The following is a 16,818-nucleotide window of genomic DNA, read 5'->3' on the forward strand; positions in this document are numbered from 1 at the left end:
TTTTCATGGATGACTTTTCAGTCTTCGGTGATACTTTTGAAACATGTCAAGCTAATCTTGAACGAATGCTTATTAGATGCGAACAATCAAATCTAGTACTTAATTGGGAGAAATGCCATTTCATGGTTAAAGAAGGCATCGTTCTTGGTCATAAAATCTCAAAAGAAGGAATTGAAGTGGATAGAGCTAAAGTAGATGTAATTGCTAAACTTCCACATCCCACCAATGTTAGAGGAGTTAGGAGTTTTCTAGGGCATGCCGGTTTTTACCGACGTTTCATAAAAGATTTTTCTAAAATTGCCACTCCTATGAATAAACTCCTAGAAAAGGATGCTCCATTCATCTTTTCAGATAAATGTATCAAATCCTTTAATATTCTTAAAGAGAAACTCACTAATGCGCCGATCATGATAACTCCAAATTGGAATCTACCATTTGAACTAATGTGCGATGCAAATGATTTTGCAATGGGATCCGTTTTAGGACAAAGGATTGAAAAACGATTTCAACCTATTTATTATGCTAGTAAGACGTTACAAGGAGCACAAACAAATTACACAACTACTGAAAAAGAACTCCTTACTATTGTCTTTGCTTTTGACAAATTTCGTTCATATCTCGTTCTAGCTAAAACGGTGGTCTATACCAACCATTCTGCTCTTAGGTACCTATTTTCGAAACAAGATTCCAAACCAAGATTAATCCGTTGGATCTTACTCTTAGAAGAATTCGATATTGAAATCCGAGATAAAAGAGGAGCAGAAAATCTCGCCGCTGATCATCTTTCTCATCTTGAAAATCCCGATTTAGAAGTTCTAAATGAATCGGCCATACAAGACAACTTTCCTGATGAATATCTATTGAAGATAGATTATAATGAAATACCATGGTTTGCAGACTATGCAAACTACTTAGTATGTGGATTCCTTGAAAAAAGGATTGTCGTACCAAAAATGAAAGGAATTCTTTAGTGATATAAAACACTATTTCTGGGAAGATCCACATTTATTTAAAAGTTGTCCCGATGGAATAATACGCCGATGTGTATTCGGAGATGAAGCTAGTAAAATCTTAAACCATTGTCACACAGGACCAACAGGAGGGCATTATGGGCCTCAACTAACAGCAAGAAAAGTTTATGATGCTGGATTCTATTGGCCTACAATTTACAAAGACGCACACCTTCTTTGCAAATCCTGTGATGCATGTCAAAGGGCCGGAAATATAAGTCAACGTGATGAAATGCCACAAAATGTCATTCAAGTATGTGAAGTATTTGACATTTGGGGTATTGACTTTATGGGTCCATTTCTGAAATCTCATAATAATCTCTACATTCTCGTAGCCATTGATTATGTATCTAAATGGGCGGAAGCACAAGCTCTCCCAACTAACGATGCATGAGTTGTAGTCAACTTTTTAAAACGTCTTTTTGCAAGGTTTGGAACACCGAAAGCTTTAATAAGTGATCGGGGTACTCATTTATGTAATAATCAACTTGAGAAAGTTCTTAAAAGATATGGAGTAACTCATAAAATCTCCACCGCTTATCATCCACAAACAAGTGGACAAGTTGAAAATACCAACCGAGCTTTAAAACGTATTCTAGAAAAAACCGTAGGATCAAATCCAAAGGAATGGTCCATTAAATTGGAGGATGCACTCTGGGCTTTTAGAACAGCCTACAAAACTCCAATTGGAACCACACCTTTTAGACTCGTTTACGAAAAAGCATGTAATCTTCCAGTAGAAATTGAACACAAAGCATTTTGGGCTTTGAAGACATGTAATCTTGATTTACATGAAACTGGACGTCTACGGTTAAGTCAACTAAACGAATTAGAAGAATTAAGATATGAAGCATACGAAAATTCGTTAATCTATAAAGAAAGAACGAAGAAATGGCATGATAAAAGAATCAGAAGTTCAAAAGAATTTAAAGAATGAGACAGAGTTCTTCTTTTCAATTCACGATTCAAGCTATTTCCTGAAAAATTGAAATCAAGATGGTCTGGACCATTCATAGTCAAAAAAGTTTTCCCATACGGAACGATAGACTTGATAAATTCAAATGGGATTGAATTTAAGGTTAATGGTCACAGAGTTAAACATTACATAGATAGTCCAATGAAAGTTGACAACGAAGTTAATCACAATTTCGATACCACAGCTAATTAAGTGTGGGGAGAATCAAGTCTTTAATGGATAATATGTATTTCTGTTAGAGTTAGATTTTCTGTTTTCGTGTAGTTCTCGAAAATAGAACCCGAATGGTCTTTCCCTAGCAGACCCTAAAGAACTAGTCTTCTCCCCCCATTCTGAATTTTTATTTTTTATAGGTTTTTACGAAATGAAGACTTCCTGTGAACTAAATCATGGTCTAATGCTACACGCTTTGATTACTAAACGTAATAATGACACACTTCTGAGTGAACTAGTATCATTAATCAGAAGTAAATTGGACGGAGTAAGAAAGGAATCCAGATGCGAAGATAATAAGTTACAATTTGGTAAAGAAAAATCAAAATCCGCAGCGAAAAGAAGAGCACGACACCTTGAAAAATGTCACAAATGCAGAAAATGGTCACACGAAGGTAAATGTTCAAATAATCAAACCTATTCAAATACCGAATTTGTTACTTTATGCAGAGATGGACCGTTCATATATTTAGAAGAAAAAACATTAAATGCTTGAGGTTACGCCTATGTAGCCATGGAAAATCAATTAGTCCGACTATCTTATGAGTGGACTAGAGCGTATCACTAAGAATACTATCTCACAGGTAAGTCTGTACAGTTTTTTTTTATTTTTATTTTTATTTTTAACCTTTTGATAATAAACGCTAATTTGTTCGCTATAAAGTATTAAATTGGTATTCGATGAAATTAGGTCTTGCGACCGAAATTATTGATATCATACAAAAATTTATTACATCACTGCGAAATTTACCGTTTATTCTTAAGGTATAAATATCTTTAATCAATCAACCCAAAATATTTCAAAAATTCGTCATGAGTTAAATTAGGTCATGGAACCGAAATTACTTTACCAAAAAGAGGGGCGTATATTTTTGATAATATTTGATTGATTAAAGTGGGATAAAAGACCAAAAAGATTTTTAATTTTATTTTTACCATGTTTTTTTTGAAATTAATATATAAATATTAATTTAATATTGTAAACTTATTTAAAATTGTAAATATTTGAAAAAATAATATAAGTTTGTATGTATAAAAACAAAAATATAATATAAGTTAAGTGTGAATTTTTAAATTTTTAAAAAAATATGAATTTTTAATTTTATGCATTTTAAATTTAAGTTTGGTGTGAATTTAAAAACAAAAATTTACTTTATTTCGTTAAGTTAAAAATATGATTTTTAAAATTCGTCGTGAGTTGAAGACTAGGTCTTTGAACCGAAATTGCTTTACCCGAGGGAGGGACGAGAACTTTTATTATCATTATTTTTAATCTTAATTAATTAAAGTATGCCAAAAAAAATTAAAAAACCCAAAAATCTTAGCTTTTAAAACAATCGCTACAAAAAGACAAATTTTAAAATTTTGTCAAGGGACGGACTAGGACATCGATCCGAAACGACCTCGTTCTAAATAACAAAAGAAACAAAATTTTAAAATTAATTAATTATTTGTTTTATAAGTTAAAGATAATAAAAAAATCCAATATGTTTGAAAACTTTGGTAAAATTTAATCATTTCTACGCTAATCACCCTCAATAATTTAAATTATTACTGATTTCTTGCAAATGAGGGCATTGCAAGATCTTAAGTGTGAGAAGGGGTTAAATTCTTTAGGATTTTTAAAATTTTTACTTTATACACTTGGTTACCATTAGAAATACTAGTAAAGCAGTAGTTGTATTAGAATCTAGTGCTCTCTGATAATAAAGAACAACCCTAGTCTTATATACTGACTACCCAATTCTAGTAAAAATTTTCAAAATTTTCAATTAAATGAACTCAAAATCATGTTTATACATATTTATGAACGATAAAACTAGGTGTTAACACCGAAATTATTGTTACCTCGAAAAGGACATAAATTGAGAAACAAACCAAAATGTTAGAATTCATTTAAAATGGAATAGAGGACAATAAAAAGGAAAATAAAAGCCAAGTGTGGGAAAATTTACCAAGTTATTTTAAACATATGTCACATATTTCTGTAACAAATAACTGAAAATACTTTTGCTTTGGACTAAACTAAAAAGTTTTACCCGATTTACTGTAAGAAAGATGGATCGACACGATGAATCAATTCCATCATTAAAAGGAAGTAAAGTCTTCCGAAAAAGAAACGCGCTTCTTGATTTAGGTCATGAAGTTGTCGTCCAGACCAGCTGTAGGTTGACGAAAAACCTAGAAAAGTCATCTCTAAAATCAGCAGGAAATCCACGGACCTCAGCATAAAACAGGGTCGCCAAGTGGTCAGACTTATCCTAACCATGAGAGGATCTGTCTCGTAAAATGGGGAGGACGCCGTGCAAATTAGCTGGATAAGACTAATGAATCAGATCCCCAGAAAGGATAATCTCCTTAAAGATCAAAAATTGGCTTTTAAGACTGATATTACTCAATCCTAGAGATTGACCTTAAAGATTGAGAATTACAAACTCATGGAATTCAATAATATCTAAACTCGAGCTTGAACGAGAAAATATTTTGATCAAAAAATTAAAACCGATTTGTTTTCTAAAAACCCATTTTCAATGCGTTCATTACCATTGAACGTAAAATCCTAGGAATTCACCTGAAATTCATTAGGTCACCTGAACCAAATCGGGTGTCAACCGTAGGAACGGTGGTTGCATAGTATGGTCAAAGACAGGACCTTGTGCCAGACCGGAAAATTATAAGGGTGAGCTTTACTATTGCTCCTACAAAGGATAGTAATTGCGTCCGACACGTTATAGACCATAATTAAAAGCATGTCAGGGGATATTGCCTTAACAGTTGCTTGTTCAACGCTTTCCTTTACAACCGGACGGTAGTTTACCGAAAGGTAATATACGGAGCAAGTATACTGGACGTGTTGCTTTCCTAATACAAGGTTAGCAAGTGGGTGACACAAAACCACAAGTTTTGAGCTAAAATTTTCAAATCTGAAACCCACCAAACCCACAAAAATATTTTGCAAACACCGTTGAAGGGTTATTCAGGAAAACTTAACTAGGGTAAAAGCTAGAATGAATTTTCAAAAGATCAAATGTTTTCATAAAGATCCAATTTCCTTAATGGATCTAAATTTTATAGTCATGTGGGACTGTAAACCACATCGTTACTATCATTGTTTATACCGCCGTATAGAAATCACTGATGTACAAAGTGTGAAGAATAAAGAAGTGATTCTAGTATATTTCAAGACTATATTGCTTGAGGACAAGCAACGCTCAAGTGTGGGAATATTTGATAATGCTAAAAACGAACATATATTTCATAGCATTATTCCTCAAGAAAGACAAGCTTTTAGTTGCAATTGTCCTATTTACAAGTGATATTCGGTTAAATAATAAAAGGTGAAGACAAAAGATAGATTCAACGAATTGAAGACGCAAAAGACCAAAAAGCTCAAAAGTACAAAATACAATCAAAGAGGTTCCAATTATTGATAAGAAACGTCTCAGAATTACAAGAGTACAAGATTCAAAACGCAAAGTATAAGATATTAAATTGTACGCAAGGACGTTCGAAAATCCGGAACCGGGACCAGAGTCAACTCTCAACGCTCGACGCAACGGACTAAAAACTACAAGTTAACTATGTATATAAATATAATATAATATATAATTAATTATATAAATTATATATATATATATATATATATATATATATATATATATATATATTATATTTATATATTAAAACCGTCGGCAGACTAGGATCCAAACTTGTATGAGCTGGATTTATGAACTCCGCGACTCGCGGAGTTTGTAGTGCAAAAATGTCGCGACTCGCGGAGCCCCAAATTCTGAAACTGCCTATAAAAGCCAACGCATTTGATCCGTTTTAAATATCCTAATTCTATCTCTCTCTCTATATACGTAAATATATATATATATATATATATATATATATATATATATATATATATATATATATATATAATTTATATTTTAATTTTAATTTCCAATAATAAGGGTATGTTAGCGATTATTGTAAGGGTGTAAGTCGAAATTCTGTCCGTGTAACGCTACGCTATTTTTAATCATTGTAAGTTATGTTCAACCTTTTTACATTAATGTCTCGTAGCTAAGTTATTATTATGCTTATTTAATACCGAAGTAATCATGATGTTGGGCTAATTACTAAAATTGGGTAATTGGGCTTTGTACCATAATTGGGGTTTGGACAAAAGAACGACACTTGTGGAAATTAGACTATGGGCTATTAATGGGTTTTATATTTGTTTAACTAAATGATAGTTTGTTAATTTTAATATAAAGATTTACAATTGGACGTACCTATAAATAACCATATACACTCGATCGGACACGATGGGCGGGGTATTTATATGTACGAATAATCGTTCATTTAACCGGACACGGGAATGGATTAATAGTCACTAGAATTATTAAAACAGGGGTGAAATTATGTATAAGGATACTTGACATAATTGATAACAAAGTATTAAAACCTTGGATTACACTCAGTCGATATCCTGGTGTAATTATTAAACAAAGTATTAAAACCTTGTTACAGTTTAAGTCCCCAATTAGTTGAAATATTTAACTTCGGGTATAAGGATAATTTGACGAGGATACTCGCACTTTATATTTATGACTGATGGACTGTTATGGACAAAAACCAGACGGACATATTAAATAATCCAGGACAAAGGACAATTAACCCATGGGCATAAAACTAAAAATAACACGTCAAACATCATGATTACGAAAGTTTAAATAAGCATAATTCTTTTATTTCATATTTAATTTCCTTTATTTTATATTTAATTGCACTTTTAATTATCGTACTTTTTAATTATTGCAATTTTATTTTATCGCACTTTTATTTATCGCAATTTTATTATCGTTATTTACTTTACGCTTTAAATTAAGTCTTTTATTTATTTAATATTTTACATTAGGTTTTAACTGCGACTAAAGTTTTAAAAATCGACAAACCGGTCATTAAACGGTAAAAACCCCCCTTTATAATAATAATATTACTTATATATTTTTGTATTTTTATAAATTAAAACTAATATAGCGTTAAGCTTTGTTTAAAAGATTTTCCCTGTGGAACGAACCGGACTAACTAAAAACTACACTACTGTACGATTAGGTACACTGCCTATAAGTGTTGTAGCAAGGTTTAAGTATATCCATTCTATAAATAAATAAATATCTTGTGTAAAATTGTATCGTATTTAATAGTTTTTCCTAGTAAAATATAAGCTATTTCATATACACCTCTGCGCACATCAATGATGGAAATGAATGATTATGATAAACTAATGAACTCACCAACCTTTTGGTTGACACTTTAAAACATGTTTATTCTCAGGTATTAAAGAAATCTTCCGCTGTGCATCAGCTTATTTTAAAGATATTACTTGGAATCATTCATGACATATTTCAAAAGACGTTGCATTCAAGTCGTTGAGTTCAGTAAAGATTATGATTAAGTAAATGACAGATTAGATCATTTATAGATAGATATTATGAAATGGTATGCATGCCTGTCAACTTTCGATGTAATGAAAGTTTGTATTTTAAAACGAATGCAATGTTTGAAAATTGTATCATATAGAGGTCAAATACCTCGCGATGTAATCATATGTTATTGTATTCGTTCTTATGGATTATGACGGGTCTTTACACTTGTTCAGTTTCTTTTTCGATTTCTTGTTGGGTTTGTGGTTGGGTTTCTAGTTGGCTAATGTTTTGAGTTTGTTGAAAGGGTCGTTGTGGGGTTAACCCGAGTTCTTCCCGAATTTCTTGTAGTTTTTGAAGTTGTTGTAGTTGATAGACTTGTTGGATTTCTTGTTAGCTCATATTGAACGGTTTACTCGTATAACCAGCAAAACCAAGTGAAGGTCGAGATTGGTTTGAAAATGATGAGCTTGGAGTTGTTGGTTTGACGCTATTAATAAGATAGATCAAGGGTGATATTAAAGAACAAGAAGAAAATTAGTGGCTGACGATTGGGCTCATTTTCTGCGGGATCAAGTGGATGATATCAAGTTTAGGGAGGCGACCCAAAAAGCTTTTTAGTGAAGATCTCGTCGCAAGTGTAGATCTTCATATGTTAGAAGATTTTTCGCTGCTTAACAAAAAAGATGGTAAACGTCTGATGAATCATAATGGTGATGATACGGTTGATGCTTCCTTGAGCAAGTTTACAGGTTATTTTAATGTCATGGAAGACATTAAGGGTGGCCGAGTCGATGCAAAACTCAATAATTCCAATGCTCAAAAGCCCAAGAAGGTTAAGAGAAGGAAAATACACAAGACTGTTGATTATTTTCTCTGGACGACATGTGAGGCTCTTCTTGGTTTTGATAAGTTCCAGCCGTAATCTAAATTTTTCTAGATGTTCAAAGAAGCCGGTTGAAGAAGCAAAGTTGGAAACAATTACGGCTAGCTAACTTTAACGACACATGGAAGTAGCAAAGTTGAACACAATGACGGCTAGCCACCATTTTGCGTTCACACCGTTACGCGTTTACAGCATTCCACCTTCTCAAAGTTTTCTATAAATAGGGGTAAAAACCTCCTTTGTAATTCATTCACAAAAAGTGTAATCACAACCTAGTTAGTGTGTGTGAGATATGTGTAATCCTAACCAAGGGTGAATACATCCCTAGAGAGTGGTGAGAATTTCTAATGTGTTAGTTTGAAAGTTTTTGTTTTTTAGTTTTGTAATACTCGTGTAATATATTCTTGTGAGCAATAGAGTTATTTTATCTTAAATTTGTGTGTACCAACGTCTAGTCGATCCTTTTATAATCACAACAGGTTTGTAGTTAGCTTGGTGCCGAAGATGGTTTCTAATATTCTTTGGTGCTTTGATAACGGACCCTCTTTTCTTCCTTGTCCTAGTTTGTTTGTGTTTGTGGTGCGTTTTTAGTTGGTGTTGTTAGTTTTGTGTCGGCTTTTGGTTTCATAGCTTCGGCTTGGCCTTTTGTATGTAACTCGGTTTCGTTCTTAACTTTTGTTGGCCTTTGTAGTTCCGCTTGTTTGGATTCCCTCATCAAAGTTCCTTCATTGCCATAAAAGTTTTTTGTTTTTGAAAAAAAGTACTCCATAATACTACTCTTTTGCCCAACTGGACTCGGCCATTTTCCCCCCACCATATTAATTCGGAGTTCGGAGTATAATTAAAACTTGGTCCGCACGCAGACGATTGGCTAAAACCCTTGACGTGCCCGTTTAACCTTTTTACGGTATCTTTTTAAATAAATAAAAATAAAAATGAATATTATGAAATATATAAACCACATACCGCACATAGTAAACCCTAATTCCATTTCTACAACAATTGTGGCGTTGAGACGCCATCTCGTTTCTCTGCATCCTAGTCGCTTTATCCGCAACTTCAAATCATCATCAATCACATTCAGGAGGTAAATTTCTTCACTTCCAGCTAATATCAGCTAATTTCACTACTTATAATCGTTTGATTTGTTGCTATATATGTATATGTATATTTATATGTATATGTATATGTATATGTATATGTATATGTATATGTATATGTATACTGATCTTCATATATTGTAGTCGTAACTAATTTCTTCACTTCCAGCTAATATCAGCTAATTTCACTACTTATAATCGTTTGATTTGTTGCTATATATGTATATGTATATGTATATGTTCACGTGATAGTAATTCGATTCAATTGTAGTCGTTACTAATTCATTGATACTCAATTAATGTTATCATTCGTTTTATGATGTGTATACAGTGTTTCTGATGTATTGATTCATATATTAGTGTTATCATTCGTTTTATGATCTGCTATGTATCATGTAATGCAGTTTGTGTACAAATAGTGATAGTGAAGAGATGGCAGAGACGGAGGGTGGAAGGAGTACGAAGAGGAGGGACCAGCTTTTGGATATGGAACACGAAGTCCGAAAATGGTGGGATGAGGGCCGTGTTTTCGATGCAGAAGCTAGTGAACAATTTCCTAAAGAAGGAGATAAGTTCTTTGGGACGTTTCCGTTTCCTTATATGAATGGGTATATGCATTTAGGGCATGCATTTTCTCTTTCGAAACTGGAGTTTGCTGCTGCTTATCACAGAATTAGGGGTGCTAATGTGCTTTTACCGTTTGGTTTCCATTGTACTGGAATGCCAATTAAAGCGTCTGCTGATAAACTTAGAAGGGAGATTGAAAGATTCGGTAATCCACCTCAGTTTCCTAAGGTTGAGGCAGAAGAGGTTGTTGTTAGTGAACCTGAAGTTAAGCCTAATGAAAGTAATCCAGGGAATTTTAAGTCGAAGAAAGGAAAGGCTGCTTCGAAAACTGGTAAGGAGATGTATCAGTGGGAGATAATGCGCGGTTACGGATTATCGGATGCCGAAATTGCTACATTTCAAGACCCTGTTCAGTGGCTTAGGTTTTTTCCTCCATTGGCTGTTGAAGATCTGAAAGCTTTTGGATTAGGTGCTGATTGGAGAAGGTCATTTATTACAACAGATGTTAACCCGTATTTTGACAAGTTTGTTAGGTGGCAAATGAGGAAGTTGAAACAATTTGGGAAGATTGTTAAAGACTTAAGATACGCGATTTATTCCCCGTTGGATGGGCAACCGTGTGCTGATCATGATCGTGCATCGGGTGAAGGTGTTATCCCTCAGGAGTATACTTTAATTAAAATGGAGGTGGTCCCACCGTTCCCTGCCAAGTTTGCACATTTAGAAGGAAAAAAGGTTTATCTTGCTGCTGCAACACTTAGACCCGAGACAATGTATGGTCAGACTAATTGTTGGGTCTTGCCAGATGGGAAATATGGTGGGTTTGAAATAAATGAGAATGAGGTTTTTATTTTGACAGAGCGTGCAGCACGCAATTTGGCTTATCAGCGTTTGTCTCTTGTTCATGAAAAGCCTACTTGTGTTGTGGAGTTGACTGGTCAAGATCTCATAGGGTTACCGCTTAGATCACCACTGTCGTTTAATGACATTATATACTGTCTTCCAATGCTTTCGGTTCTTACTGATAAAGGTACTGGGATTGTTACCAGCGTCCCTAGTGATTCACCGGATGATTTCATGGCGTTGCAGGTACTATTTGTTGTTTGACAGTACAAGTAGCAGATATATGTTTTACTGTGTTATAATGTTGTTTACTTCGTACAGTGAATTGTCTATTTAACTTAATTTGGAAACTGACTTGTTGTAGCTGAAACTTCAGTTTTGCTCTCTACTAGTTTATGGGGTGTTTGGATTTAGCTTATTTTGGAGCATATAGCCTATTAATTTAAAAAGCTCCAAAAAAGAAGCTTAAATTTTCTTATAGCTTATACTTACATATTTTAGCTTATAAGCTTAATAATATAAGAGAATTCTATCACAAAGTGGTGTTTATTAGCTTAGGCTTTTTAAGATTAAGCTATAAGGTCACAAAATAAGGTAACTCAAACACCCCCTAAGAAGCCTAACATTATATTTATACTTGGTGCAACTTGCAAGTTACTCTTTATAATTCGTGTATGCACACATTTACAACTTATCTGAAATTGTGGCTGCTATTTTTTTAAGAGTAATTTATTTTTATTTTCTAGTTAAAGCAAAGAAACATGTACAGTATTATCTTTTCTACAGTCACATCTGTTTTTTGTAGTTTCTCACTTGATCATCTCATTTTTAGGGTTCATTGATCACCTTTTTCATGACGTTACATGGTTGAACTGAGTTCAAGTTTTAAACATGATCAATTTCATTATTTAATTCAAGTTTTTAACATGATGGGATTAAAATGTTGCAAATTTACATGTGTGTTTGCCTTATGAAATGGTCGAGGCTTGTTAAAATATTGAATTACTGATCCTGATGCATCTATACATCAGGATATAGAAACTTTTCAAATTCTGCATTGAATAACAAAGATCATTTGATTTTGCTTTTGTTAAAAGTTTAACATTAACACATTTGTATTGCAGGATTTGAAATCAAAAGCTCCATTCAGGGCGAAGTTTGGAGTAAAAGACGAATGGGTATTACCCTTCGAAATCATCCCAATTATCAGCCATCCCGAATTTGGCGACAAATCAGCTGAAAAAATATGCATCGACATGAAAATCAAGAGCCAAAACGAGAGAGAAAAGCTCGATGCAGCTAAAAAGGTTATCTACAAAGGTGGTTTCTATGAAGGCACAATGGTAGCTGGTGAATATACTGGTATGCGTGTTCAAGATGCCAAAACCTTAATCAGAAACAAACTATTAGAACAGGGTCAAGCTGTCGTTTACAGTGAACCTGAGAAGAAAGTCATGTCAAGATCAGGCGATGAGTGTGTGGTCGCCTTAACCGATCAATGGTATATTACATATGGTGAGTCCACCTGGCGAAAAGCTGCTGAACAATGTTTAGCCAATATGAATTTATACTCTGATGAGACCCGTCACGGGTTTGAGCATACATTGAGCTGGTTAAACCAATGGGCATGTTCTAGAAGCTTTGGTCTTGGGACCCGCATTCCATGGGATGAGGAGTTTCTTGTGGAATCATTGTCTGATTCCACCATCTACATGGCTTACTATACCGTCTGCCACTTGTTGCAGAAGGGGGAGTTATTCGGTGCGGACACGTCTACCCTAAAACCCCAACAGTTGACAGATGATGTTTGGGACTATTTGTTTCTTTCTGGGCCTGAACCGAAATCTTCAGAAATTGATTTGTCACTTTTGAAAAAGATGAAACGGGAGTTTGAATACTGGTACCCGGTTGATCTTCGTGTTTCTGGTAAGGACCTTATACAGAACCATCTTACATTCTGTATTTACAATCACACGGCTATTTTTCCCGAGAAACATTGGCCTCGCGGGTTCAGATGCAACGGGCATATTATGTTGAACGGTGAAAAAATGTCAAAGTCAACCGGGAATTTCAGGACTTTGAAACAAGCGATTGAGGAATTTTCAGCTGATGCCACTAGATTTTCTCTTGCTGATGCTGGTGATGGTATGGATGATGCAAATTTTGTGTTTGAAACGGCTAATACTGCGATTTTGAGGCTTACTAAGGAGTTTGGGTGGATGGAGGAAGTTTTAGCTGCTGAGTCAGCTTTAAGAGTGGGCCCGCCTTCTAATTATGCGGATCGTGTATTTGATAATGAGATGAACTTTGCTGTAAAACTCACTGAGAAAAACTACAGTGATTATATGTTTCGTGAGGCTCTTAAATCAGGGTTCTTTGATCTTCAAACTGCTAGGGATGAATATAGGTTTTCGTGTGGGTCGAGTGGCATGAATCGTGACCTGGTATTGCGGTTCATGGATGTTCAAACACGGCTTATTGCTCCTATTTGCCCACATTATTCTGAATATGTATGGAAAAAGCTTTTGAAGAAAGAAGGTTTTGTTATTAAAGCTGGATGGCCTAAAGCTGAAGATCCTGATCTTACCCTTCAAAAGGCCAACAGATACTTGCAGGACTCGATATATAATTTCAGGTTCCCCTAAAATGTCTTAAATTTGATGTATTTATAATAAATTCTTTTTTATCTGTCTAGAACTATCTGTTGCTATTGTTATTATCATGAAACTAAGAGTCTTGATGACCTTTTAGTATCTTTAATTATATTTCACTATATTTCAACCTTCTGTTTTCAAGTTTTGGAAAAGTGTTTTTGGTCGACCCGTTCGGTGCCTAAATTGACCCTTTTTGAAGTTTATGCAACAGTAAACTACAGAGTAGTAAAAAATTAACCTTTTTATCTATGGTATATGTGTAGCAGTCTAGAACCTCTTAAGTTCTGTTAATTTGTTGAATGGTGAATTATATATATAAATTGTCAAATGTTTAATTCGTTCAATAATACTGTTTCAGGAAGCTTCTTACGAAACAGGCTACAGGTGGAAAGAAGGGTAAAAATGATAAACCAACCGTTCAGATCAAACCAACAACCGGTCTCATATACGTTAATGAACAATACGATGGTTGGAAACGAGAATGCTTGAACATTTTAAGAGACAAATTTGATACTCAAACCCGCAAGTTTGCGCCTGACCAGGAGATATTACAAGCGTTGCAGAACAGTGAAGTGGGAAAGACTGAAAATTTTAAGCAGACTTTGAAGCAATGCATGCCGTTCTTGAGGTTTAAGAAGGATGAGGTCATGACACTTGGCGTTCAAGCATTGGATCTAAAGTTACCATTTGGTGAGATCGAGGTTCTTCAGGAGAATCTTGAGTTGATAAAGAGACATATTGGTCTGGAACATGTTGAAATCTTGTCAGCCACTGATCCAAATGCTGTTCTTAAGGCCGGCCGTCATGCTTCTTTGTTAAAGCAAGCTCCACCGTCACCGGGATCTCCAACCGCCATATTCTTGACTGAAAATGGTACGTGATAATTGTTGCCTTTGTTAGTATTGGCTCATGGTATAATAAAAGTGTTAGTTACGTATTTATATACCCATTTACCGTAATAATTTTCATTGGTATGATGTTTTTGTTTTAGATATGGCTTGAAGAAACGATTTATAGATGGAAAAACAGTATTAAATCATACTGGCTGGCTGACTGTTTCAGGTAATTGCCCACTTTCGTTTATTAATTTTTATATCTTCTTATTTCTTCAAAGAAGTTTTTCAGTAGCTGTGTCTCGCTCTTTACGTTTATTATATATATTTTTTTTATCGTTGACTATTGGTATTGCATTTTTGATCTTAAAATAATGTTAACGTCTGGCAACTTGGATTATTTTCATATTTCTGTGGACATTTAATGGGTTACATGCTTGTAAGATCGTTGTTTTAGCTGAATATTATATTTTTATTCTTTAATGTACACAAATATTGTTTTGGAGCTTTGCTACGTACTTTCAGTCGGTAGTACTCAAGTTTCCTATATTTAGTAAGCTATTAGTATAATGACTGAATTAACTGGAAATAAACCATTGTTTGTCACTCTTACTGCAAAGTGAAAGATTTTTCTTGATGACTGCAATTATAATCTATATGTACGGACCCATATATCCACCATACACTTACATTACAAGTTTCAATCACATGTAAGCCCATATATTTATGTTAAAGTCTGCAGTTTAAAAAGTTGATCGGTAATTTTTTATGTGTGCAGGCAAAGAGACATAATGGAGTATGACATGCATTTAGTTGATGAAACCTAGTCTTTCCTTTTATCTGCATCATTGTTTTTTGCTTTTTTACAAACTACTTGTGTTGATCGTATTGTCAGTAAGAACCTACTCGTACTCTTCTTTTCAAGTTGTGGGATAATAGAATGTTCATTTTCTTTAGAAGCATGGTTTTTGTTAACAATATTTGACTCATCTTACTGTTTATGAACCGGCAATTACTGTTTTTGGTCATGTTTTCGTAGAGAAACAATCTCCGTTGTTAGCAACGTTTGTAGTTAACGTACAAGAATTACATTGGTTTACTCCGACCAACATGCCTATATATTAGCGGTATACAAGTGGTTTTGGGGGGTCAAGTTTATTCTGGGACAAAGGTGTCGGTAGGTTGTGTATGAGTTTATAGGAAAAAATGGCTTCATCCTGAACTTGTTTTGCTTGGTTTGACAAGGGGCAGATTGGTATGGTAGTGAAAAGACCACAAGATTACCCAAATAGTTATGAGACTGCGTATTGCGGGAATAGTGTGGCCCAGACCAATTTGTTCATAATAACCCTGAAGTATACTGGCCCTGGTGGTGGTTGGTCTATTGGCTCACTTATATATATTGAACTGATATGAGGACCAGTATGCGGGTGTTATATATCAAATCTAGTTGCCTTGATAGGGTTACAATTTAGAGGCTCTAACATTTTAAAATAACCCTCTAAGATCGGCCTGATCAGGAGGTTTTGTATATTCTTTTGCCTTTTTTGTTATTTTATCTTAAAGTTTGCTTCCGATGATCATTTTCTTCTATAAGCATCAATCGCGGGGGTTCAATTTGCATTGGACTCAAGTCTCAGTCTAAGCTTTTGTTTCACAAGTTTGTTGGGTTCTAATTCTATGGGAATGTGATAAGATCAATCAATTCTTTTCCTTAATCTGTATGCATATACATATATACAAGCGGGCTGGGCAACAAAATATATTAGGTTGGGTTGTCTTTCAAGTCATGAAGTCTAATGTGCAAAAGCAGCAACGTTAACCATGGGCACACTACGCTAGCTGTGCGGATGACAACAGTGTTGTGGTGGTGAGGGCTTCTCGTCATGTCAGTCTCTTTAAGAAGAATTTTACCCTCTTCAGGTTTTTGTAATGGTAGACTCAAACCATATGGACTAATTCGTGGGTTTGAAACGAAATATGATACTTTCTCATTTAGAATGTGATGTAAATTGTTTACTCGCTAACAGATGTTTAACTGATGGGTGGAACTGGGCCTGGATACGTGATATTGGGCCAAGGAACGAATCAAAGCTAAATGAGCTGGTTACCGAGCTTGGTAATGTGGTGGTCTCGATTGGGCCAGATTCATGGCAGTGTGCTTTAGATGATAACATCGAAGATGGAACATTCTGTGAGCTGCACCAGAAATATGTTGATGATCTGTTGCTTCATCGAATGACATTCATACTAGGTGGGTTCAGTGCATACCGCGTAAACTTAATTCTTTTATGTGGAGGTTAGCTTAGGACAGTTATT

The 16,818-nt window shown here is 34.6% G+C and overlaps 1 protein-coding gene across 1 annotated transcript; it reads left to right on the forward strand.

The window, feature by feature from the left end:
* The first annotated feature begins 9,474 nt into the window (after positions 1 to 9,474).
* On the forward strand, positions 9,475 to 15,543 carry LOC139857065 (leucine--tRNA ligase, cytoplasmic-like). The gene is made up of 6 exons (XM_071845775.1): positions 9,475 to 9,589; positions 10,007 to 11,258; positions 12,137 to 13,647; positions 14,025 to 14,539; positions 14,658 to 14,728; positions 15,278 to 15,543. The coding sequence occupies exons 2-5, from the start codon at positions 10,035 to 10,037 to the stop codon at positions 14,666 to 14,668; spliced, it is 3,261 nt and encodes a 1,086-aa protein (XP_071701876.1). The 5' UTR covers positions 9,475 to 9,589; positions 10,007 to 10,034; the 3' UTR covers positions 14,669 to 14,728; positions 15,278 to 15,543.
* Positions 15,544 to 16,818: the final 1,275 nt, after the last annotated feature.

This window comes from Rutidosis leptorrhynchoides, chromosome 7 (assembly GCF_046630445.1).
Source record: "Rutidosis leptorrhynchoides isolate AG116_Rl617_1_P2 chromosome 7, CSIRO_AGI_Rlap_v1, whole genome shotgun sequence".
NCBI classification, from domain to species: Eukaryota; Viridiplantae; Streptophyta; class Magnoliopsida; order Asterales; family Asteraceae; genus Rutidosis; species Rutidosis leptorrhynchoides.

Excerpts from the sequence above, each read along its gene's own strand:
- LOC139857065 (XM_071845775.1), top strand. The coding sequence starts at position 10,035 with ATGGCAGAGACGGAGGGTGGAAGGAGTACGAAGAGGAGGGACCAGCTT. Across the intron at positions 11,259-12,136 it reads ATGATTTCATGGCGTTGCAG|GATTTGAAATCAAAAGCTCC; the intron begins GTACTATTTGTT and ends TTTGTATTGCAG. Across the intron at positions 13,648-14,024 it reads GACTCGATATATAATTTCAG|GAAGCTTCTTACGAAACAGG; the intron begins GTTCCCCTAAAA and ends ATACTGTTTCAG.